Source organism: Hyla sarda, chromosome 5 (genome assembly GCF_029499605.1).
Source record: "Hyla sarda isolate aHylSar1 chromosome 5, aHylSar1.hap1, whole genome shotgun sequence".
NCBI classification, from domain to species: Eukaryota; Metazoa; Chordata; class Amphibia; order Anura; family Hylidae; genus Hyla; species Hyla sarda.
The window spans coordinates 66,387,324-66,414,002 of NC_079193.1; the positions used below are offsets into that span (position 1 = coordinate 66,387,324).

At 43.9% G+C, this 26,679-nt stretch overlaps 1 protein-coding gene across 4 annotated transcripts in view; it reads right to left on the minus strand.

Moving 5' to 3' along the window:
• Window positions 1–26,679, minus strand: part of GALNT11 (polypeptide N-acetylgalactosaminyltransferase 11) — a 58,371-nt gene that overhangs the window by 14,425 nt on the left and 17,267 nt on the right. For 3 of the 4 annotated variants that reach the window (XM_056519615.1, XM_056519616.1, XM_056519617.1), the window contains 4 exons: window positions 20,484–20,650; window positions 14,419–14,544; window positions 13,773–14,022; window positions 9,889–10,006 (listed from right to left, as the gene is read on the minus strand). In XM_056519615.1, coding sequence (XP_056375590.1) covers window positions 9,889–10,006; window positions 13,773–14,022; window positions 14,419–14,544; window positions 20,484–20,650 — 661 coding nt within the window. Of the gene's footprint in view, window positions 1–2,665; window positions 2,728–9,888; window positions 10,007–13,772; window positions 14,023–14,418; window positions 14,545–20,483; window positions 20,651–26,679 lie in introns of all 4 variants that reach the window. The other variant, XM_056519618.1, reaches the window with a different exon arrangement.

Genomic DNA, 26,679 nt, shown 5'->3' on the forward strand with positions numbered 1-26,679 from the left:
GGAATTTCAATCAAACAAGTGAAACTTTATTCATAATTGAGTGAAAAGTTAAAAACGTATACGTTTTTTCTTAAACGGATGACACCGGGCGTTATTTTTCAAACCGTTTATGGTTTTAAACCGTATACAGGTTAAAATTTGTACACACGTTTTGATAGTTTAATACGGTTTTGAGGAATCAGTTTTTCATCAAAAACCTAATTCATGAACTGTATTGCAAAAACATGGTGTGAATGCAATCTTACAGTGGCTTGTACATGAAGATTTAACAAAAACAGAAGATTAAAAAAAAAAAAAAAAAGGGTAAAGTATATGGGCAAAACATTAATCCAATTCCAGCTGCCAAGTAAGCCCAGGGTGAGATCCACCAACTTGGTCAATAAACAGTTTATTCAGCCCCAAATATGTTCTAGCAATGGGAATCCCCAAATATGTAAATGAGTATTAGAACCCAAAATTATATATCAGTCAAACAGAAAGATGTAACTTAAGTTTATTATATATGTAGCGGTAAGTATGTTAAAGAGGTTTTCTAAAAAATGTTTTAATGTCGGCCTATCTTGATAAGTCAACAACATCTGAATGGGGGGGGGGGTTGCCCAACTTCTGGCACTGCGGCTGATAAACTAAATAATAGGACCATATCACTCATGTGAACATTGCAGCCTTGTTACTTCATACACTTAGGTGCGGCTGCCCCTGGTTTTGCACTTCATCCAGCCAGCTGCCATTCAAGGTGTTTAATAAATAATGCAACCATATAGTCAGTCGCTTTGGAGGTGAACAGACCGCGCAGTGCTCGCAGAGACACCGTAGCCCCTTCCATCAGAAGATCAGGAGAGGTGTCAGGAGTGAGGCTCCCACCAATCCTAAGGAAAGGCTATTAACAAAAACAAATCGTAGAGAAAAAAACCTTTAAGAAAGGGCCTTGAAAGGACTACTTGTCCAAGACTTGGAAAAGCCAGGTGCTAGACACATTGTCAAACGCCTTTTCAGTGTCAAAGTTAATAACCGCTGCATTCCACTTCTGTGAACCAGACCTCCATATCCAGAGCCACTAGAATGTTTCTCGTATTCTTAACCCCTGATCTGCCTTGAGCAAAGCCAATTTGAAATTGCCGAATAAGAGAAGGGAGTCTTCCTGCCAGCTTTACAAGAGCCCCGGGCTCAACGCACACAAGACGACAACACTCATCGGGTGTTCGCCTCAAGTCAGCAAAATGTAGGAGGTACAGGGGCGAAGAGCAGGTAGGTATATGAAGGATAACTACCTAAAACTGGCCACAACATACAATAGTTTCAACATACAATAGTCTTTTCTGGATCATTATAACCTGAAACCAGACTCAACATACAATACTACAGACAGTCCAGATCTGTGAAACGTGTCAATGGCTGGAAGAACTGACCAATTAGAATGGGCATTCACAGGTAAAACCCCTGTATTAAGAAGCTCCTGTCCTCTACATAGACAGTGATTACAGCTCTCAGAAGATCTTTCTTATTTTTATATGTAAGGACTTGCTTTATCTGTATTAGTTATCTACTTATTTTTCTTTAAAGGGGTATTCCAGTATTTTTTTTATTTGACTATGCTACACGGGCTGTAAAGTCAGTGTAGTTCATAATATAGTATCTGTACCTGTGTATGACGTTTTCTCACAATTCTTATGTGATTTTCACCCAAATATTTATTTTTAACAGCATACAAAATTACTGTTGTCTCAGATTTTTCCCAGGTTGCAATGCGGCCGAGACCTGACTCACTAGTCAGCTGATGACAGTAGCCAATAGCCATTTAGCCCAAGACAAGTGCAGATCCTTCCTAAGCATGTCCATTACTGTCTGCCAGGTACGTACTAAAATCACCTTATGGTGGAGAACCCCTTTTATCCTCACTTTTTCCTATTTTTGGATTACATTTTGGGGGCTTCAGAACCAAGTATCAGGTTTCCATAGAGTTATGGTCTCAACATACAATGGTCGTCCTGGAACCAATAATATTGTAACTTGAGGTACCGCTCTACTGCAAAGGGCAACTATCAGTACTGGGGGACAACTATGAACATCCTGGGGGCACCTATCCTCTGTACATGGGGAAAACTATCTACTTACTGGTGGCACATGACTATTGTGTGACACCCATCTACCTACTGGGGGGTAACTGCCTAATGGAGGGCATGTATCTACCAAGAGCGATATTATTGCCATTTAAAGCACAGATTGGGAAAAAGGCAAAGAAGATGCTAAAAAGTGTGGAGACTAAGATGTATGTCATCACTAAGTGCTGATAATGGTTGTGTTCATGATGTGGCAGTATACTGGTAGTATTGGTAAAATTGGTCTCTGTATACTGAATTTGGTCTGTAACAATATGTATAGTTATAATATTCCTCCTTGTATACTGGTATTATTGGTAATATTGGTATCAGTATACAGGATTTGGTCAGTAACAGTATGGTGGTAACATGCTTGGTAATAGTATTCCTCCTTGTATACTGGTATTATTCGCCTTGGTATACTGGATCTGGTCAGTAACAGTGGTTTTATTATATATACGGTATATATATGGATAATATCTGTCCCTTGCATACTGGTATTATTTAGTAGTTATAGGACTAGTACTTGATAGATACAGTGGGGCAAAGATGGAATAATTACTTACCTATAATTTGTTTTTCATGAGTCCGTCATGACAGCACCACCATGAGATTATCCCCTGTAGCTCTAAAAGGAACAGGAAACAGAAATGTTAAATAGGCCCCTCCCCATCCACCCTTCTGTGGTTTTAAATCAACTAGAGCATAAACAATACGTCTATAATACTTATCCACATAGAAGGGCGGGAATTAAAAGGTGGTGTCATGATGGACTCATGAAAAACGAATAATCGGTAAGTAATAATTCCATCTTTTCACTTAGTCATCATGACAGCACCACCATGAGACATACCAGATAAACAGGTGACTTTAGGGACCACACCTTGCAACACCTTCCTGCCGAAAGACAGATCTTGGGAAGATGTTACATTCAACCTATAATGGTTGAAGAAGGTATGCGGAGATGACCATGTTGGCGCTCTGCAAATCTGTTCGATGGAGGCTGAAGCTTTTTCGGCCCAGGATACATCTAGTGCCCTAGTTGAATGAGCATGAGGACCTTCAGGGACTTGGTTACTGGAAGATTTATAGGCCTCCTCATAGCCACCTAGAAATGTAATTTTTTGAAGCTCTCTTGCCCTTATTGGGCCCTTGAAATTGAACAAAAAGGTTAGAATCTTTTCTCCAAGATTTAGTAGTCTCCAAGTAATGAATAACACATCTTCTAACATCAAGGTTATGTAGGACCTCTTCCTTCTGATTTTTTGGATTATTGCAGAATGAGGGCAATGTAATATCCTGAGACTTGTGAAAATTAGTGACCACTTTTGGAAGAAAAGCTTGATTAAGTTTGAAGATAATCCTATCATCCAGGATGATACAATATGGTTCTTCAATAGATAGACCTTCTTTCTGAGGTGATGGCAACTAACAGCGCAGTTTTGCAGGTCAATAATTTAACAGAGGTCACAGACAGAGGGCTCAAAGGGATGTTTGATTAAGGCAGAAATAATTTAAATCCCATGGAGAAGTCAAGTTAGATATTTTATGTTTTAATCTAGAAATGGCAGAAAAAAAAAATATTTTTATCCACTTATGTTCAGCTAGAGAGGTATCAAAGTAGCATCCCAGAGCTGCCGTCTGAACTTTTAAGGTGCTGATAGAAAGACCTTTTTCAAACCCTTCTTAGAGAAAGTCTAGTATCTTAGGAATGTCTGGATTCAGAATGTCCGGTGGGGAAGGACCACACCATGGATATAAATTTATTCCAGTATCTTAATTATATAGAAGTAGAACCATTTTTACTTTTTTTAAATGTATTAACCATTTTACTAAAACAAAAAGTCCCTTCTTTAGTAGGATCTGCCTTTCAAGAGCCATGCTGTTAACTGTAGGATTTCTAGGTCTTGGTAACATAGAGGTCCCTGCGTCAGAAGATTGTTCACCTAAGGAAGCCAGATCGGATCTGTTACAGAAAGGAGATTTAGGACACTGAACCAACCTCTCTTGGGCCACCAAGGGGCTATGAAGATGACACAAACTTTATCCGCTTAAATCTTTTGGAGCACTTTCAGGACGAGAGGTAGAGGATGAAATTCATAAGCAAGAGAGAAGTCCCAAGCTTGTTTTTGAAGAGCATCTACTGCAAGAGGTTTCTCCCTCGGATTGAGGGAGAAAAAGTTCTGGACTTTGCAATTCTTCTTTTTCGCAAAGAGATCTATTTCAGGATTCCCTCAGACTCTCACAAGTGACTGAAAGAATTGTGAATTTAGTTTCCATTCCCCTGGATCCACTTGGTTCTGGCTTAGGAAGTCTGCTTCCTGATTCTCTACACCCTTCAGATGTACCGCTGTAAAGGGAAAGAACATTTTTCTCTGCCCAGATGAAAATCTTTGAGGAGAGATCTCTTAGAAGGGAATGTCTTGTTCCCCCTTGGTGGTTGAGAAAGGCCACTGCGGTTATATTGTCCGAATATACCTTCACGTGATGATTTTTTTAAGAGATGTTCTGACGCTCTTAATGCCATTAAAACTGCCTTCAATTCCCAAAAGTTGGAGGAGTGACATTGGGTTTTCTGGTACCATGAGCCCTGAAGATGAAGGTGCTTTGTCATCACTGTTACAGCAGAAGAGAGGATCCAATGAATTCGTAGCGAGGTTCTTTTTCTTTAGCCACCAAGCTAATGAGGCTTTTACCTAATGTGGAATTTGTAATCTCTTCTCTAAAGAGAGTTAAGATCTGTCCCATACTTTCAAAATCAGGGATTGAAGGAGTCTCGAATGGCTTTGAGCCCACGGTACTGCCGGTATACAGGATGTCATTGACCCTAAGACTAACATGGCTGTTCTTATAGGACAAGAATTTCTCTGTATCACATTTTTTATTTTCAGCTGAAGGGAGAGAATCTTGTCTCCTGGGAGAAAGGTCTTTTGTTTCTCTGAATTTCTTCTTCCTTGCTGGAATTAAGTCTGACTTCTGCCAGTTTATGATCCAGCCGAGGTTCTAAAGACAAGACAGAATTAGAAGGAGGTGCTAATGAAGTGTCTCCTTTGACTGGGCAATAATTAGTAAATCGTCCAGGTAAGGAATTATTAAAATTCCTTTTTGTCTCAGATGAGCAACCACCTCTACCATTACCTTCGTAAATATCCTCGGGCGGAGGATATTCTGAAAGGAAGGGCCTGAAATTGAAAATGGGGGGGGGGGGGGGGGGGTAGAGTGATTGTGTTGAATTGCAAACCTGACATACTTTTGTCGAGAGGGATGAATTGGTAGGCATCTTTTAGATCGATGGTACACATCCAGGAGTCTTTTTGAATCAGAGGTATGGCTGTCTTCAGGGTCTCCATCTTGAACCTTCAGATTTTTTAGATTTATAATAGTTCTGAATGTGCCGTTTGGCTTGGGCACCAAAAATAGATGGGAGTAGTGACCCAGACCTTGTTCCAAGATGGGGACCGGAATTACAGCTCCTAGAGACAAAAGATCCTTTATGCCTGTAAAGATACGTTCGTTTAAAATGTCTGATCCGAGATTTGTAGAACAAAATCTTGGAGGAGGAAGGCTGATAAACTCTATTCTGTATCCCTGAGATATGGAATTTAGAATGAAGAGATTTTTTGTGATCTGGAACAACTGGTGACTGAACAGAGACAGCCATTTTGGGGGAGGTACTTCCGGTCCCCAGCCAATGCCTAAACATGCACGCATCTGCGCTGCAACGTCAGACGTGCGCGCCCTGGCAGTATGGAGCCCGGAACAACCAGGGAGCTCCAAGGAGAACTGAGACCGGCCAGAACAGGACTCCTGCCGCATAAACCCGGACAAGCGCCGTGACAGGAGGAAGTGACCAGGCGGCAATGACCCAGAAGAAGCGCAACTAGATGCAGCACAGGAGGAGGGAGATTCCAGCATGACCTAAGCCCCCGCTGCCTGGCAGCCCTGTCCGGAGCAGAAACCAGCCCACCAGAGGTAAGAACCTCCCTCTCTGTGTATGCTCCTAGGAACAGAAAACACTGAGGGGTGGATGGGGAGGGGCCTATTTAACCTCTGTGTCTCCTGTTCCTATTAGAGCTACAGGGGATGATCTCATGGTGGTGCTGTCATGATGACGAAGTGAAAAAAGTATTTAGTCAGCCACCAATTGTGCAAGTTCGCCCACTTAAAAAGATGAGAGAGGCCTGTAATTTTCATCATAGGTATAACTCAACTATGAGAGACAATGAGAAAAAAAAATCCATAAAAATAACCCTTGTCTGATTTTTAAAGAATTTGCAAATTATGGTAGAAAATAAGTATTTGGTCAATAACACAAGTTCATCTCAATTTGTTATATACCCTTTGTTGGCAATGACAGAGGTCAAATGTTTTCTGTAAGTCTTCAAAAGGTTTTAAACAAACTGTTGCTGGTATTATGGCCAATTCCTCCATGCAGATCTCCTCTAGAGCAGTGATGTTTTGGGGCTCTCGCAGGGCAACATGGACTTTCAACTCCCTCCCAAGGTTTTTTATGGAATTGAGATCTGGAGACTGGCTAGGCCACTCAAGGACCTTGAAATGCTTCTCACGAAGCCACTCCTTCGTTGCCCAGGCGGTGTGTTTGAGATCATTGTCATGCTGAAAGACCCAGCCACGTTTAATCTTCAATGCCCTTGCTGATGGAAGTAGGTTTTCACTCAATCTCATGATACATGGCCCCATTCATTCTTTCATTTACATGGACCAGTCCTGGTCCCTTTGCAGAAAAACAGCCCCAAAGCATGATGTTTCTACCTCCATGCTTCACAGTAGGTATGGTGTTCTTTGGATGCAACTCAGCATTCTTTCTCCTCCAAACACGACTAGTTGAGTTTTTACCAAAAAGTTCAACTTTGTTTTAATCTGACCACATGACATTCTCCCAATACTCTTCTGGATCATCCAAATGCTCTCTAGCAAACTTCAGACGGGCCCAGACATGTACTGGCTTAAGCAGGGGGACACGTCTGGCACTGTAGTGTGTTACTGATGGTAGCCTTTGTTACTTTGGTCCTAGCTCTCTGCAGATCATTCACTAGGTCCCCCCATGTGGTTCTGGGATTTTTGCTCACAGTTCCTGCGATCATTTTGACACCACGAGGAGAGATCTTGCGTGGAGTCCCAGAATGATTTCTTCACACCAAGCTGCTTTCCTATTGCAGATTCAGTCTTCCCAGCCTGGTGCAGGTCTACAATTTTGTTTCTGGTGTCCTTCGACAGCTCCTTGGTCTTGGCCATAGTGGAGTTTGGAGTGTGACTGTTTGAGGCTGTGGACAGGTGTCTTTTATACTGATAAGTTTAAACAGGTGCCATTAATACAGGTAACGAGGAGGACAGAGGAGACTCTTACAGAAGAAGTTACAGGTTTGTGAGAGCCAGAAATCTTGCTTGTTTGTAGGTGACCAAATACTTATTTTCCACCATAATTTGCAAATAAATTCTTTACAAATCAGATAATGTGATTTTTTTGATTTTTTTCTCATTATCTCTCTCATAGTTGAGGTATACCTATGATGAAAACAATAAGTCTAATCTTTTTAAGTGGGAGAACTTGCACAATTGGTGGCTGACTATATTTTTTTTGCCCCACTGTAGATAGATAGTGAATATTCAGTGGGCCATTTGTCTTATCTGAATAGAGTACCAAAATACCTTATGCTGGACCTGTTGGTAAGTGATTTAGAACAGATATAGTCAGGGTTGGGGATCCCTATTCTTTTTCAGCAGCACTCCCTGGTCACAGGTACTCTCCTTTCAAAAACAAGTAGCTGTATTTATTAAAAAGTTCCACTTTTGGAATTGTATAAAATTCAGAAACTGTTTGCAGTGAAGATGAGATGGTCACAATCCTTGCTGTTGCCGAGAGGGAAAACACCTACACTTTGATATAATTCTTCAGAGCTCATTCACCCTACAGAATCTCCACCCAGAGATATTCCGACCGGACATTCCATCTGTATAGAGTGCCGGCAATATAAGCCGGCACTAGGACCTCTTGGAAATACGAGTTCTCCTTGAACAGCAATGCATTTCCACACGGGTTCTACCAAAAGTAGTCTTTGCTCCAGAATTTTGTAGTGGAACATCCACCACAGGAAATTCCATAGTGTGAATTGAGCAACAGAATCCTACTAAAAACAATGGAAAGCTGCTGCACCGTAATTGTGCCAGCGGAACTCTAAAGTAGAATTCTGCTCAGAAAATACATATAATGGGCCCTAACAGGTTTTCTGTTTGCCTTTAGTCACACTTTTCAATATTTGTAGCAATTCCTAGAATTCTGCAAATCATAACCATAAAGTGAAAGGACAAGAAAAGAGAACTGGAGATTAGTGGGTGTCGGATCATACTACTGAGTAGAGATGAGCGAACTTACAGTAAATTCGATTCGTCACGAACTTCTCGGCTCGGCAGTTGATCACTTATCCTGCATAAATCAGCTTTCAGGTGCTCCGGTGGGCTGGAAAAGGTGGATACAGTCCTAGGAAACAGCCCACGGGAGCACCTGAAAGCTGAACTAATTAATGCAGGAAAAGTCATCAACTGCCGAGCCGAGAAGTTCGTGACGAATCGAATCAACTGTAAGTTCGCTTATCTCTACTACTGAGCTTTAGGAACTTTCTGAATAAAATAAACTGTTACAGGATACAAAAAACAACAAATGCCATATATGGAAAAAGTATGCAAAAAAATTGGACGTTATACTTCTGTTTAGAGAGAAGGAAGCCTCATGTAGCGAGCAGAGAAAGACATGGATAAAAATAAAGGATTTCCCACATCTATAAGGCTTTGTTCATATCAGTATATAGCCTACTGTTGTGGTATACTACACTGGCATATCGACAGAGCAGTATGACGACATATACCATAGCATAGACACACTGGATACATTTTAGTAGACTAAACATAATGTACAGTGGTCCCTCAACATACGATGGTAATCCGTTCCAAATGGACCATCGTTTGTTGAAACCATCGTATGTTGAGGGATGCAATGTAAAGTATAGGACAGTGGTCTACAACCTGCGGACCTCCAGATGTTGCAAAACTACAACACCCAGCATGCCCGGACAGCCAACGGCTGTCCGGGCATGCTGGGAGTTGTAGTTTTGCAACATCTGGAGGTCCGCAGGTTGAAGACCACTGATATTGGAGGTTATACTCACGTGTCCCCGCCGCTTCGGACCGTCACCGCAATTCACCGCCGCCCTGGATGTCGCCTTCCATCTCTGTCGCCGTGTCCCTGGTGTGTCCCCGACGCTCCGGCAAGACCTCTGCTTCCCCGGCATCCTCGCTCTCCGTCGCCGCCATCATGTCGCTACGCAGCGACGTGATGACGACAAAGAGCGCCGACGATGCAGCGGATCCCAAAGAGGACGCTCCGGAGCCCCGAGGACAGGTAAGTGATCATCAGCGGAGCACACGGGGCACCGTACACGGCTATCCGGTGGCAGCTGAAGCAGTCTGCGCTGCCGGATAGCCATTTATGATGCTGCCCTCAACATGCGATGGCCTCTGAGAGGCCATCGCATGTTGAAATGATCGTATGTCGGAGCCATCGTAGGTCGGGGGGGGGTCACTGTAATAGTGACTACCATCCATTTCTAAGTATATACAGTGCAGGCAGCCACACTTTAGTCATGCAAAATAAATAAATAAACGTGGCTTTGGACTGAACATTATTCACATTAGTTATTATTAGTCTATATGTCAGCATACTATTGTGGCGAAGTATAGAACTAACATGGTCATATTCTGATGAAATACTTACCCGAAATGATATCTCCAGATTTTCTCCACCCCAGATGTCCATGCCACTGTCATATTGCCCCAGCGTATTAAAATACTCTCTGTCCATTGCAAAAAGTCCTCCAGCCATTGTAGGAGATCTGCAAAACAGGCAATCCACATAAATTCTCTCGTGTTATGAGCAGATTAAATACATCGAAAAGAATTCATATATGAAAATGAAGCCGAATGTTAACCCCTTAAGGACAATGGACATATATTTACATCCATCGCCTGCTCCCGTTATATGAAGCGTGCTCAGGAGCTGAGCGCGAATGATACCCGGTGGCTATCAGCAACCAGGACCCGCAGCTAATAACGGACATCGCCGATCGGGCTGATGTCTGGTATTAACCCTTTAGACGCTGCTTTCAAAGCTGAATGCGGCATCTGAAATGGGAGAAAAGACGTCACGGCTATCTCAGCGGGCTGTTCTGGACCGCCGCAGTGAAATTGCGGCATCCCGAACAGCTGAAAGGACGGCAGGAGGGCCCCTACCTCCCTCTTTGTGGTCTGATCTGTGCCTCGATGCTCCAGCCAGGCTCTGCAGGTTGGAGCAATCAAGCACAGATAACACTGATCAATGCTATGGCATAGTATTGTTCAGTGTATACAATCTAATAATTCCATGTAATAGTCCCCTATTGGGACTAAAAAAAGAAAAAAAAGTTAAATGTGATTTAACCCCTTCCCTAATAAAAGTTTGAATCACCCTCCTTTTCCCATTTAAAAAAATATATGTAAACAAAAATAAGCATAAACATATGTGATACCATTGCGTGCTTAAATGTCCGAAGTATAAAAATATTATGTTAATTAAACTGCACGGTCAATGGCGTACACGTGAAAACATTTCAAAGTCCAAAATTGCGTATTTTTGGTCACTTTGTATACCCTAAAAAATGTTTTAAAAATGTACAATAAGCGATCAAAAACAAATATGGTATCGATAAAAACTTCGGATAACGGCGCCAAAAAATTAGCCCTCACACATCCCCGTATATAGAAAAATAAAAAAGTTATAGGGGTCAGAAGATGACAATGTTAGACATGCTAATGTTCGTACAAATAGTTAGAATTTTTTTTACAGAAGTAAAACAAAATAAAACCTATATAAGTAAGGTATCATTTTAATCGTATGGACCAACAGACTAAAGATAAGGTGTAGGTGGGAAGCCCCCAAAATTTACAAAATGGCATTTTTCTTTTCAATTTTGCCCCACAAAGATTATTATTTTTTTTTTTAGTTTCACAATAGATTGTGGTGAAATGATTGATGTTATTACAAAGTACAATTGGTGGCGCAAAAATCAAGCCCTCATATAAATCTCTAGGTGCAAAATTGAAATTCTGATTTTTAGAAGGTGAGGTGGAAAATACGAAAGTGCAAAAACTGCTGTCCGGGCATGCTGGGAGTTGTAGTGTTGCAACAGCTGGAGGCACCCTGGTTGGGAAACATTGATCCATGATACAACCAACTGTAGAACCACATGATGTAAACACTTCTATGTGCCAACTGTTTTTCCTGCCAACCTATATAGAACAGTTCTTACATATAATTAAAAGTTTGATTGAGACTTGTGAGGTGGATATACACCAGATGACAGCTCTTGGTGCCTGATGACTTCTGGGAATTATTATTATTATTATTTTTTGCATAGCTCATTTCTAGAAAGTAAAAAAAAAAATCACTTCCATATTGCAGCAGCGATTATACAGCGCTACAGATATGCCGCCAACAAAACCACATAACATTTTCCAATAAACAATCCAGCTAATAGACTCTAACACTATCCATTTTTTGGTCAAATTAATCCTTCAGCTTGCAGATAGAGAGCCAGGTCAAGTATTCACATTACTAAACATCTCTGCCAGGACTCTGCTACGAGACCCATTGGCAGCCTGTAGGAGCAGAGCGCTGTATACTTCCAATCTGGGACACAGAGTACAAAGAGTTATGACAAGAATCCAATAATAAGGCTTCTTACGTTGCATAGCTATACAAAGAGGAAAACAAATACAGTCTAACTACTACAGTGTATACCGTACGTTTTTTGCATTGTTTCTTATTCCAACTACTGCAAAATAACATTCTCTGTAAGCTGAGCGCCAGATCATACCGCCAAGTATAGTCCCGTCTGCAATAAACATACTCCGTTCCAACATTTCCATAAAATCCAGTGTAGAGGTGGCACATAGACTTTCAAAAGATTGTGAAAACATATAAACTAAAAGAGTAAATGGGAGAGAGTCCTCTGTTCAGGTTCTTCATCTTTTGGCCAGTGTGTGGAGACGGTAAAAAAAGGGTCTCTCTCTGGAAGACCAGTCCTCTCCTGCATTACACATACAACCCATTAATGTCAATGGGCACTGTGTAATGCTTAAAGGGGGAATCCAGTGCTGATAGACTTATGGATAGGGGATACATTTCAGATCGGGGGGGTCCGACTGCTGGGGCCCTCCACGATCTCCTGTACAGGGCCCCGGCTCGCTGGCCAGATAGCGGGTGTCGACCACAGCATGAAGCGGCAGCCGACACGCTCCCTCAATACATCACTATGGCAGTGCCGGAGATTGCCGAAGGCAGCGCTCCGGCTCTGCCATAGAGTTGTATTGAAGAGCGTGTCAGCCACCGCTTCGTGCGGAGGTCAACACGCCCCCTTCCCGCAGGCTGCCGTGGCCCCGTACAGGAGACCGCGGGGGGGCCCTAGTGGTCGGAGCCCCCGCAATCTGAAACTTATCCTCTATCCTTAGCACAGCACTGGATATCTCCTTTAAAGGAGTACTCTAGTGCCAACTGTTCCTCCCCTGTGTGCCTGGGCTGAAAAAGGAGATTTTTTTTGTACTCCCTGTAAAATCTCTTTCTCGTAGCCTTCATTGGGGGACACCGATACTGATGGGTATATGCTCGTGCCACTAGGAGGCGCTGACACTAGGAAAAAAAAGTCAGCTCCTCCCTGGCTGGATATACCCACCCACTGGAAGTGAGGTAATCAGTTTTGTCACCAAACAGTAGGAGAAGCCAACAAAGATATGTCCTAAGGACCCCAGAAAGGAATCCCTGATAAAAAAAAAACAAGAACCAGAAAAAAATATCTGGACCAAGAAAGAAGAAATGGGTGGGTGCAGTGTCCCTCCAATGAAGGCTACAAGAAAGACATTTTATGTTGAGTCCAAAAAATAAATCTCCTTTTCTTGGTCGCTTTTCATTGGGGGACACTTATATTGATGGGAAGTACCAAAGCAGTCCCCTAGGGAAGGAAAAACCACTAACAGAAAAAGGGTTAATAGTAGGGATTGACCAATTATCAGATTGGCCGAAATTATCGGTCGATATTCACGATTTTGTAAGTTATCGGTATCGGCATCTAACCTGCCGATAATGCGGGCGCTTTAAATCAATGAACTGCAGCGGCTTTTGCGGGGCCAGAGACCGCCACCGCTGCCACCCACTTCTCTCCCCCTGCCTGTCCTGGGGTCCTGAGTCCAACCACCGATGCTGCCCAATTGCCTTCCCCTGCCTATCCTCTGGCCAGAGACAGATGCCGCTGCCCCATTGCCTCTCCCATTCCCGGTTTTATAATTACCAGTTTTTTCCAGTCCAGGCACAACGGAGGAGGAATAGTCAGCACTAGAGTACTCCTTTAATTATTCCTATGATAGTGCTGCAGAGAAGCTGAACCCTTCCTGCCAGGTTTCCCCACAGATAACATCTGATCACTGAGGAGCTCCTAGCAGTGGAGCAATCTGTAATCTGCCTATTATCAACAGACTCTTCTAGCATGCAAGACATTTTCAAAGTGGAGAACCCCTTAAAGCCCAGGAGTGCAAAAACTGTACATTAAACATAAAACATAAAACCTTTACCGAAATGGAGCAGTGAATCCATCAGGGCCTTCTAGTTCAGACAGAGGAACTGGGTCCCATTTAAAGTGAAGACCCCAATTAAATCCACCCCGCACAACAGGGGACGAGCTGTACATTAAGGTGTCAGCACTGATGATGTCAATGACTGGACAAACCACGGTCTTGGGATTTTCCTTGATGGGGGCGAGTAGGGGCTGTAACCACATCTCATTTACCTCACAGTGACTGTCTAGGTACACCAGAACATCACCTGAAAGAGAATCAGATTAAATATTACACATCTATAAAGGGTGCGAACATTTCAAAGCTACTGAAGGAATAAAGAATTTCCCACTTGTCCACAATCACATATACAGTCAAACAGAATACAGTATTGCAATAGCTATATATTGTTTACTGTCCAATAGACTTATGATAAAGCAGTGAGACAAAGAACACAGAGAGTCAGGAAATAAAGTGCACTACCATGTACTTATCTCCACTCGCTTTCCTGTTTATGGAGGATCTCAGTAATGAGACCCTGAGAGATCAAAACTTGTAACAGGTCTTTGTCACATGTTAAAAGTTTATTTTATTTTTTTTAAGTTACAGGTACACTAGATTTCCAAACTGACAATGCAAAAGAAGTGGTCTAAAATATTCCTACCTTTAGCATGAGAAGCTCCCACCATCCTTCCACGAATAAGTCCTTCCCTCTGTTTGTTTCTCACCAGTTTCACCTTGTTGGGTAGGTTTTCCTTTATGTAATCATCCAATGGCACCTTCAAATCATCTGACAAAAAGGAAAAGTAGATAATAGGATTTTGGCTTAGCACGATCCATAGGCCCCACATGTAAAAGCTAGTCCTGAAATATAGTCCTAGACTTGAGTCCAATAATCAGGAAAAAATGTATTGGTAGCAGAGATGACCAATGTAGGAGTTGGCACATATGTATATGAGCAAAAACTTGATTATCTGACATGTGGGCAAATACTTTATAGGGGTTTTGGCTTATGGCAGTGTACAAAGTCATACAGCCCCAAAGTAGTGCCATAAAGTCTCTAGGCCCAGATTTTTCAAATAGTGTGAGAGAAAAAAAAAAGGGTGATTTTCCCACAGCAACCAATCACAGGTTTTACTTTATCAGAGCTCGTTCGGTAAGCTGTGATTGGTTGCTGTGGGAAAATCACTCTATATTTTCTCTCATGCAGCTTGATAAACCTGGGCCCCTGTCTTTATTACCTAGAAGCAATAGCTACAAGGAGAAAATCTCTTTTTCGTAGCCTTCATTGGGGGACACAGAGACCATGGGTATAAGGTCTTGCCACTAGGAGGCGCTGATACTAGGAAATAAAATCGGACCCTCCCTGGCGGGATATGCCCGCCCACTGGAAGTGAGATAATCAGTTTTGTCAAAAAGCAGTAAGAGAGGCCAACCAAGAGACAAGTAGGACCGAAGGACCCTAGAAAGGAATCCCAAAGAAACACTTCAGAACCGGAAAAGGCTATCCAGACAAGAATGAAGACATGGGTGGGTGCTGTGTCCCCCAATGAAGGCTACAAGAAAGATTTTACAGGAGTACAAGCAAAATCTTCTTTTCTTGGTCACTCTTCATTGGGGGACACAGAGACCATGGGACGTACCAAAGCAGTCCCTGAGGTGGGAAAAACACCACCAGAGGAAGGGAGTCATTCCAGAGACTGAACCCCAGCCGGCTGTAAGACTCAGGGACGAGACCCTGGGCTAAAAAGGCAACCAAGAGCCTGGAACTTGCCATCCGGCAGTTCCCACTCTCCATTGAGATGGACTAGGATGCCAAGGAAGGGACCATCCTTAGAAGAGACTCTAAACCAACAGGCACAGAGAGAGACAAGAAGGGGCAATGCAGAGACCCGATGGGCCGAACCAACCTGGAAGGAGGTAGGAAACCAACTCCAAGAAGCACAGAACCAGACAGAGGGATAGCCCGGTTGGGAACAAAAAAGGAAAAGGGAACGACAAGAGAACCCCATACAGAGGACCAACCGAAACCAGAGAACCTGGCAAGAAAACGCCAGGGAGAGCCGAAGGAGAGTCAGTCAAGATGAAGACCGGAAACTTCTGGAAAAGATAGACGGGAACAGTCTCCGGAGAGGCATGGTGCAGAAGATCCGAACCAAAAAGCTGTAGGTGCCAAAAACCACTGTCCCAGGGGCACAGCGTGAGAACACGGGGAGAAGAGCAGACTCAGAGAGGACACCACACAGGCTGAACAGCAGGAAGAATCACAGCCATGCTGCAGCCAAAAAAATTGCCCAACTGGAACAACCAGGTAGACAGGCTTGCCATCGAACCCCAGAGTAAATGGACCCCGAAGGAGGAAATGGAAAGTAAGGCGTAACCCGGAAACCTGGAACATCGACATGGAACTGGAGACTCTTGAGTACCCGGGATGTGCCCCACCTGTAGGAGGAGCAAACTGAACAACCACGAAATGCTCTGGGAGACATACTGCTATGTCGAGACAAAAAGAAGAGCAGTACAGAAAGACTGCCCCACAAAGGGATCGCAGAGGGGCACTACACGTGCCTGAGACCGCAATCCTCATGCAGGCCCAAAGGACCAGGAGGATTGACACAGAAAATAAGGTACACCACAGCAGTCTAGGAAAGAGCCCAAAACAAGGATTAATTGGTCTTGGACCCAGCAGTCGGAGCGAACCAGAGCACTCCCAGCAACGTCTCGTCAGGACGGGAATGGAGGGAAAAGCAAAAGGGGACCCAGTTGGGACTCTGAGGCTCTGGGCACAAGAAGGTTACTCCAAAAGATCGGAGTGGCAGTGTAGTGCCACCAACACTGACAAAGGGAAGGATGAGCACACACAGACTGGCTGTCGCTGAGCTATACACGATTGCATAAACCCCTCCTACAGAGGAAAATGCCCTAGCTGCGTGAGCAGCAGTAGACAACCAGAAACAAGAGGAGAGCCAGGCTGCAATAGTGATCAGTAAGCACACAAGCAGAGCTGTCAAAAAGCACTTCCGATCACTCCCAGCAAAAAAAACTAAGGCCCAGTAAGGTACCCCACCATGTAGGGGGTAGTGCAAGATGGCTCCCTCTTGGCAGAAGAAAGTGCTCAGTGAAATAGTTCCCGGAGTGGAGGGGAAAAACAAGGGGAGGTGGAGATAAAACTCACACACTGACTGTGCCAAGCTTCCTGATCCCAGTACCCCCTGTGGAAGGGAATTTCCCAAGAGTGCCATGTACTGTAGGAGCAAGGAAATACAGCCCTACGGTAATGGATCAAAGCACTGGGTGGACATAGCCCCCAGGGACCCTGCGAAAACACACCGAGGCACGGAGGAGCCATGTTGTGTCCAAAAGAGGGATTTGAATCCTGGACAATGGCGTTGGGAGATACAAAGACATAACTATGAATGCAAGTAAGAAGAACACATAGCAACCTACAGCGTTGGAGGAAACACCCCATTGGGGAAAAACCTTGGACCCTGTGAAAAAAGGGTGGGGGCAGATGGTGAGTTTATGGAGCCATCCTGGCAGATGAATAAGTCAACAGGGCAGGCGCCTGAGCTACCCTGTACAGGAACCCAGGAAGATACCTGGAGGCATTGGGGGGGGGGGGGGGTTCTGCTGATCAGGCTGTCGCCCAAGCAGGCCCCATGCCCAAACAGAGGTGCTCAACCACTGCAGACCTGTGGAAACAATTACACAAGAAGTCCTTAGGTACACCCCACCGAAAAGGAGGGGAGGAAGGCTCTACATGAGCAGGGTTTCCATGCATATGTAGGGACACAGACATGGGTACCTCATGATAGTAGAGGGGTACCAAGACTGCCACCATGAAGGGAACCAAAGACATCCAAATGTCCGGAAGCATGGAGACTAGTCTCAGCACCCAACAGCATGCTACAACCATGCCCTGAGAAGACTAAGGTCAGCGGTGACTGTGAGCGCAGGGAGCCACGAACTAAACAGGAGCGGTGATGCAGCACGCTGTAGGATCGCTTGCCATTCAGAAGCCGGGGGGGTGACAATGGTACCCGGCTAGACAGACTTCCGCTGAGGTGGAGGAGAAATGGCCCTGAACCAGGGAGTCAGAGGAGGGAGGCAGCCTCTGAGATCCCTGGTAGCGTGAACAACTACTGCAGTGCCCTAAGCCTGGAGGGCGTGCTGCAGGAGGAGGGGCGGAGTTCAGGTCCGTTCATGAGAGTTGCAGAAAGGTGCTGGGCTTTTCCTGTCCGGCGCTCCCAAGACAGCGCCGACAGAGGGGGTTGGGGGGGTCCTCCCTCAATTAGTCTCCAAATTCCAGTGCCATGCACGGGGAGAATGGGGGGTGGAGCTACCTGCCGCCATTATAGGTCCTGCTGGCCAGCAAGCACAAGAGGAGATCCGACCAGCTGAAGTAAAGAAAATCAGCGGCCGCAGAAAGTACAGGGAGCCGCTGCAAAAGCCGGCGGCTGCCCTGAGACAGAAATGGCTGTCGTAACTTTGAGTCCACTGACAGGCGAGTGGGTGGAGGGGATGATCTACTCACCCACGGTCTTCATATACTCACCTGCAGTCTTCTTATACTCACCATATACTCTTATACCAGGCTAAGATAGCAGGGCGAGCAGGGGCAGTGGGGGAACCAGACCCAGGGTACAACCTCCAATCGCTGGCCGTTGGCGAGAAGGGGTTAACAATACAAACTATGTCTGTGCCCCTTTGTCTCATATAGGGGGAACAGGTAGCGTCATGCTCCTGAACCCCCACCTGAAAAGGAGAAACAAAAGGGAGGAGAAAAGCAAACTAAACAGCCCTTACTAGAAAATAATAAAAAAAAAAAAAAGACCAGGTCTGGAGAGCACCAGACATGTGTCTTGCCTCCTACTGACACTAGCTAAAACTGATTACCTCCCTTCCAGTGGGCGGGTATATCCTGCCAGGGAGGAGCCAACTTTTTTTTTTTCCTATTGTCAGCACCTCCTCGTGGCAAGAGCATATAACCATGGTCTCTGTGTTCCCCAATGAAGAGCGACCGAGAAAATTCTTATACTGTATTTTCCAGCGTATAAGACGACTTTTATACGCCGGGTGTAGGACGGGTGCTGCAGCGTACCTTATACATATACATACATATATATATATATATATATATATATATATATATATATATATATATATATAAATATATATACACACACACACACACATTTGCATGCCCACGCTTCTAGCAGTGACTCCGTCCCCCTAGCAATGCCGGAGCTCTGCAGTGGGCTCGAGTTAATGCAGCTAGTGCTGATCTGCACGTCCAGATATGGCACGGCGGCCAGCCCCCAGCTGATTCCTGTAGCTGGTGGCCGGCGTTAATAGGTGACATGCGGCAATTGCCGTGGCCGGCTATTAACCCTTTAGATCGCTGCTGTCAAAGCTGACAGCGACATCTAAAGGTGCCTTTATCCTGGTGGTACAGCACCATCGCGGGGGGGCCATCCACTGCTGTGGTAGCCTGAGTGCTTTCCTTCCAGGTTCCTGCCGGCTCCTGCGCTGAGAATGATAAAGCCTGGCAGGACCAGGCTTTATCAATCGAGCGCAGAACTCACAGATCAATGTGGTTTTATGGAACCACATTGATCTGTATGAGGAATACAATCATTCCTCCTAAAAGGGGACTAAAAGTGTTAATAAAAAATAAAAAAACACACACACATTAACCCCTTCCTTATTAAATATTTAAATCTAAATGCACTGCGTAGAAACGGAAGCCCCCAAAATTTACAAAATGGTGTTACAAAATGGCAGGCACACGGGAATGCGTTGTTTTATAGTTGGCTATGCATTTCGCGCAGATTCCGCAGAAGGAATAGACCGGTTCATTCTTTCTGTGGACACCGAAATCGGAATTACCACGCCAGAAATTCCACAGTGTGCAGCAGAATCCCATTGAATACATGCTGATGTGGAATGTGAACATAGCCTTGACCTCAGTTTTAAACAGTTGTCTGCATGAGCCCAAATGTGCTTCCTGAACAGGACAAGCCCTGCACTGGACAAGCCAGAGATTACATTGACAGTGTCAGAAAATAAGAAGTTAAATAATCACAAGAGAATATTCCCAATGTGAAGAAGTAATCGCCTACACAGGGGATAAGAGATAACAACCTGATCGGTGGGGGTCCAACCAATCTCAAGAATGGGGACAAAATTATCCCTGGAACGAGTAGCGCGTTTCATGCATGCCAGTACTCCACTTGTCATTCATGGACCAAGGAACATTAATGTCAAGTCATCGCTTGGCAATGTTTAGAGGTCATATAAAGATTAAATGAAGAACTGACCACAAATGCACTGAATGAGTGAATTGTGTCTTTGTTTCCTTTAGGGCTCGTTCACACAAGCAGATTTTTGTGCGGATTTTCAGCAGCTGATTATGCTGCTTTTTAATTTCAGCTGCTTGTTTTCAGCTGCTTATTTTCTCATTGACTTACCAGCAAAAAATAAGCAGCATAAAAAAATAAAAAAAAAATGTTGAAAATAAGCTGCAAAAAATAAGCAGCTGAAAATCTGCAGCAAAACATGCACTAAAATAAGCTTGTGTGAACAAGCCCTTAGGGTAGATGAACAATGGGTAGCAAAATCTGCTGAAGCAGATCTGCAGCAGAAAATATGCACGTGTGACCATGCCCTCAAAGTGTAATGGTCTAAGTGATTTCTAACACACTTCGCTGTCACGTTGGTAGCTCTCACCTAGATCACTGTTATCATCCACTAGAATGATCTCCTGGAGAAGATTCGGTGGTGTGCGATCCAACACGCTATGTACGGTTCGCAGAAGAGCAGAAAAGGCTTCATTGTAGAAACAGATCACGATGCTGGCGAGGGGCAGTTCTGTGGGGTAAATCTTTTTAGCACACCTGCCAAGGTAAATGTAATAATAGTAATACAGACAGTCAGTGCATGTTACCATCATAGCTAAGATACTTTGGGAAATTGTAAATTGTTTTTTATTTTGTTATCCCTGTATGAAGATCTGCTAACACTATATTATGGGATGTTGCTGTCCAGGTGCAGTAGAGAGTCATAAATTCATATATTTAAAAAAAATCACAAGCATAAATTCTGTAAGGTAAATCCACATATGAATCAAGGTAGAGCAGTGCTTCCCAACCAGTGTGCCTCCAGCTGTTGCAAAACTACAACTCCCAGCATGCCCGGACAGCCTTTGGCTGCATGGCACTAAAAACACCTCTGTCCATGTCAGAAACTGTCCGGAGCAGTATAGGTTAGCTATGGGGATTTGCTCCTGCTCTGGACAGTTCCTAAAATGGACAGAGGTGTCAGCAGAGAGCACTGTGGTCAGACAGGAAGGAGAGAAAAAAAAATTCCTCTGTAGTATACAGCAGCTGATAAGTACTGGAAGGATTAAGATTTTTAAACAGAAGGAATTTACAAATCTGTTTAACTTTCTGGCACCAGTTGATTAAAAAAAAATGTTTTCCAGCGGAGTACCCCTTTAAAGTGTACCTATCCAATAAAAAATTAAAAAACACTTCCTCTGTAGTATACAGCCAGGGCTGTGGAGTCGGACGAAATTTTGGGTACCTGGAGTCTGAGTCGGCAAACAATGCACCGACTCCAACTAAATTTAGATTGGAATAAAAATTTTTTTTTTAAAAAGCAAGTTTAAATGTCCCAATTCACAAAAAGTTATAATTAATGACTTCTCTACTGTAAGAATAAAGATCAATGCATGCAGTGCCTCATGTAACCGCAAAACGAACACGTTAAGTGACGGTGAAGAAGCATGCTTTTCATGTGCTTTACTATATGGCACACAACGCACAATTAGGAGCGGCAATACTTCTACTTTCCATAGTGTTGTGTTCTGCTGTTACAGGGAACCCATGGGTAACCTAGCCTCTCACTGATAAGGGACTAAGGAAATATGTTTTTTGCAGGACTAGAGACACTTGTATAAGTGAAGGGAATGGAGGGTCAATAGTTCATGACTGAAGCTGTAAACCATTGGAAAAACTGCTGCCATTCAGCTAAGGCTATAAAAACTTGTAAACTCGATTGTTAGCTTAAAGGGGTACTCCGCACCTAGACATCTTATCCCCTATCCAAAGGATAGGGGATAAGATGTCAGATCGCCAGGGTGCCGCTGCTGGGGACCCCCGGGATTGTTGCTGCGGCACCGCGAGTTCGCTCTGTGCGTAATGACGGGCGATACAGGGGTCGGAGCACCGTTAAGTCATGGCTCTGCCCCTCGTGATGTCACGGCCAGCCCCCTCAATACAAGTCTATGGGAGGGGGCGTGGCGGTCTTCACTCCCCCTGCCATAGACTTGCATTAAGGGGGCAGGCCGTGATGTCATGAGGGGCGGAGCTATGACATTACGCTGCTCCGTCCACTGTATCGCTCTGTATCCGTCCCCCGAACTCGCTCTGTGTAGTAATGAAAGCGCGGTGCCGCAGCGGCGATCCCGGGGGTCGCCAGCAGCAGGACCCCGGGGATAAGATGTCTAGGGCGGAGTACCCCTTTAAACTTTAAACATAACTATGGAATTCTACTAGGGAAATCATGTTTTATAATAAATGCCCCTTCCTGGATCCTCCCACTGCCCTATCTTCAGCAGCAGATCAGCACACAAACTGTTCAATACAGTAGACTGTTGGCTTCCCAGCCAGTAGTCCTGTGGTAACGACATGTATGTTGCCTTTCTTTCCTTCAAGGAATGAATGTATAAAATACATTCGCATATTAATACAGAGGAGTTGGAAGTACAGAAAACTCCGGAGTCGAAACCTTTATCTACCGACTCCACAGCCCTGTATACAGCAGCTGATAAGTACTGGAAGGATTAAGATTTTTAAAACAGAAGGAATTTACAAATCTGTTTAACTTTCTGGCACCAGTTGATTAAAAAATTTTTTTTTCCAGCGGAGTACCCCTTTGAAGTGTACCTACGCAAAAAAAATTAAAATAAAAAAATAAAATTTTTGACGTGTCCTAATGACGTCTAAAGCTTTTAATCAGTCGGGGTCTGAGTGTTCAGACCCCGACCAATCACGACTATGTAGGTCTGTGCCTAAGAGACCAGGACGGCCCCATAGACTTGCATTAGTAGTCCATCCTGGTCATGAGACACGGAAAGGAATGTGCTACGTACGCACTTCTCCCTAAGACATGCGTTTTTTTTGTTTTATAGTTTTTTTTGTTTTCCCATGACAGTACCCAATTAAAGTGTGTAAATCTCCTCCAATGAAGCTGTATCAACAAGCAACAAGTCGACCCATCCCAAAGTCCGCATCTTAGAAAGCCTGAGCTTTTGGGATTGGGTTGTATATAATGGGTGCCAGAACGCAGACCGCAGAAATGTAACGCACAAATGGCACAAAATATACTTTGCAGATGTTTGGGTAAGAAGTCACTAGCAGAAGCAGCTGTGTATAGGATGTAGAATGTCTATACCAAAGGCTGGTCAGAATATATGTATGGAATGCGCCTACCGCCATGTGACACTCAGCTGCTGCATCGTCTTACATTGGAGAGCTCTATAGTGGAAAGGCCAAAGAATACAGTACACAAATACCCATTCTTATTCATATTGGGAGCGTTCTTTTGTAGATACTACACTATGTAACCGATTAGCGCCATATTTAAAAAATTTTTTTTTTATAAATTTGCACTATTAACCCTGTAACTACCTAGTTGCCATCTGGTGCAGAGTCAGATCAAAGAAAAACATTGTATGCAGAGTTTTTGATCTAGTGCAGTGGTCTTTAGATTGTAGGCCTCCAGCTGTTGCAAAACTACAACTCACAGCATGCCCGGACAGCCGTTGGCTGTCCGGGCATGCTGTGAGTTGTAGTTTTGCAACAGCTGGAGGGCCACAGTTTGGAGACTACTGATCTAGTGTAACCAAGATTGAGGGTGTACTGGATGGGACAACAGCTGCAACAGATCCAGCCATCGTCCCCATCTGGGACAGCTCTGAATAGGCAGACATACGTGAACCAAGCTTTAATGGAATTTTGGAGGCCTGATCAGCGGCTGTTACTGTAGCCACGCCGTCAGCCTTATTAGGCCATCTAACACATGGTCATACAAATGTATTGTGTTAGATGGGCCTATAGCAGACTCCCTAAGAAAAACAAGCCCTAAATAAGATGGGTGACTGTCCTTAAGGGTACGTTCACACGCGCGGGTTTTCCGCTGCGTATTTGAAAGTGGGCGGGCTCTTCTCGGCTGTCCGCAGCAGATTTTCCACGGCGGAATTTACGGTGCCAAAAATCCCCCCCACAGTCCCTACTGACTTCAATGGGGCTTGCTGCGGATTTTCCACAGTGTACATTCCGCCGCGGAAAATCTGCTGCGGACAGCCGAGAAGAGCCCGCCCACTTTCAAATACGCAGCGGAAAACCCGCGCGTGTGAACGCACCCTTAGAGCATGAACAAAATCTGCTGCTTAGCCCTAAAATAAAATAAATAAATAAAAAATTCTTCTTTACTATATAACTAGTGCAGCCGCTCAAGCATTAGACTTGTTCAGACAAAACCATTTATAAAGAGGTAAGCAGACAGGATACAAAAGAAAATGTCTAGGGGGAGGCATCCATGGATGAAATAATCTCATCTGACGGCCATATGAGAATTCTAATAAAAAAATAAAAATAAATGTATATATCACATAATTATTGTACAGATTTTGGCTGTTCCTATAAAGCGCTAATAACAATGATTGGATTAAAGGGATTGCCTGGTTTGTAAAATCCACTTTCCAACACTATTTTCTAACAATTCCGAGTGATCTAAGGGTGCGTTCACACGTGCATATTTTGGCTGCAGATTTTGCTTCCCATTGAAGTCAATTGGCAGAAGAATCTGCAGCAGCAAATCTGCAGCAGCAAATCTGCAGCCAAAATATGCACGTGTGAACGCACCCTAAGGAAGACCCAGCACTTTACACGTTACTTGGACAGTATGTAATTCTTTATCTCCCTTGTGATGGTGCTATGGAGGAATTAAAGGGCTACTCCGGAAGAACTGAAACGTTTTAAATCAAAAGTTATACAGATTAGTAAATTACTTACTATTTAAAAACCTTAAAAGGGGTTATCCAGGAAAAAAACACATTATATATATATATATATATATATATATATATATATATATAAATAAATAATCTCAACTGGCTCCAGAAAGTTAAACAGATTTGTTAATTACCGTACTGCTATTAAAAAATCTTAACCCTTTCAGTACCTTTTAGCTGCTGAAGTTGAGTTGTTCTTTTCTGTCTAAGTGCTCTCTGATGACACGTGTCTCGGGAACCACCCAGTTTAAAAGCAAATCCCCATAGCAAACTTCTTCTACTCTGTGCAGTTCCCGAGACAAGTAGAGATGTCAGCAGAGAGCACTGTTGCCAGACAGAAAAGAACAACTCAACTTCAGAAGCTAAAAACTATTGGAAGGATTAAGATTTTTTAATAGAAGTAATTTACAAATCTGTTTAACTTTCCGGAGCCAGTTGATATATAAAAAAAGTTTTGGCCTGGAATACCCCTTTAAGTCTTCCAGTACTTATCCGCTGCTGTATGCTCCACTGGAAGTTATGTAGTTCTTTCCAGTCCGACCAAAGTGCTCTCTGCAGCCACATTTGCCCATGTCAGGAACTGTCCAGAGCAGCTGAGGTTTGCTATGGGGATTTGCTCCTACTCCGGACAGTTCCTGACATGGACAGAGGTTTCAGCAGAGAGCACTGTGGTCAGACTGGATAGAGCTAAACAGGTTTCTGACAGAGTGAATGTGACTTCATCAGGGGACTAACAGCAGTGTTTTATATAAATGGAGAGTATACTAAGAGGGTAACATACAGGATATGACTCAGTGAAGAAAATCATCCACCCTCCTATAAATACAGTAATGGATATAAGAGGGAATCTTAGTTATGCATTTTGTCCCAGCCGTTTTAGGTACTATGGAACGGGCATTTTGGCATACTAAAATAATCTGGCAATTTGTGTGGATGGTTAACAGTAGATCTGATTGCGGCATCCGGATGCTGCCTCTATGAGCTTATTCACTAAGTATGGTCCTCAGCAGAACCTGGATGCTGCAATTAGAGCCACTATTGATCCAGCTACTTGTAGATGTACATAGTTATTTCAGTACAGTAATCCCTCAAGTTACAATATTAATTGGTTCCAGGACGACCATTGTATGTTGAAACCATTGTATGTTGAGACCAGAACTCTATGGAAACCTGGTAATTGGTTCTGAAGCCCCAAAATGTCATCCAAAAAAAGGAAAAGTAAGTAGATAACTAATACAGATAAAGCAAGTCCTTACATATAAAAGTAATAAAGATCTGCTGGGAGCTGTAATCACTGTCTATGTCAATGTTTCCCAACCAGGGTGCCTCCAGCTGTTGCAAAACTACAACTCCCAGCATGCCCGGACAGCCAACGGCTGTCCGGGCATGCTGGGAGTTGTAGTTTTGCAACAGCTGGAGGCACCCTGGTTGGGAAACAATGGTTTATGTAGAGGGCAGGAGTTTCTCCAGGGTCCTATAATGGAACAGTATCCCAAATGGAGCCGCCCTTACTTGGTGTCCAAAGGAGCAGCTAACCCTGGTACAGGTAAGGAGTAGTACAGAACCTGTAGTTCCTCCCTGTACTGTAGGGGGCGCTACCAGACAGCCAGTCAGTGCAGGCACTTCAGTAATAGAGGTGATTTACCAGTAAAATGCCCATTCTGATTGGTCAGTTCCTCCAGTTGTGACAAGTCTCACAGATCTGGACTGTCTGTAGCATTGTATGTTGAGTCTGGTTTCAAGTTACAATGGTCCAGAAAAGACCATTGTAAATTGAGGGATCACTGTATGTCAAAATGTCCATGACCACTATATAGCAGGGCTATAATTTTATGTCTTGGAACATTA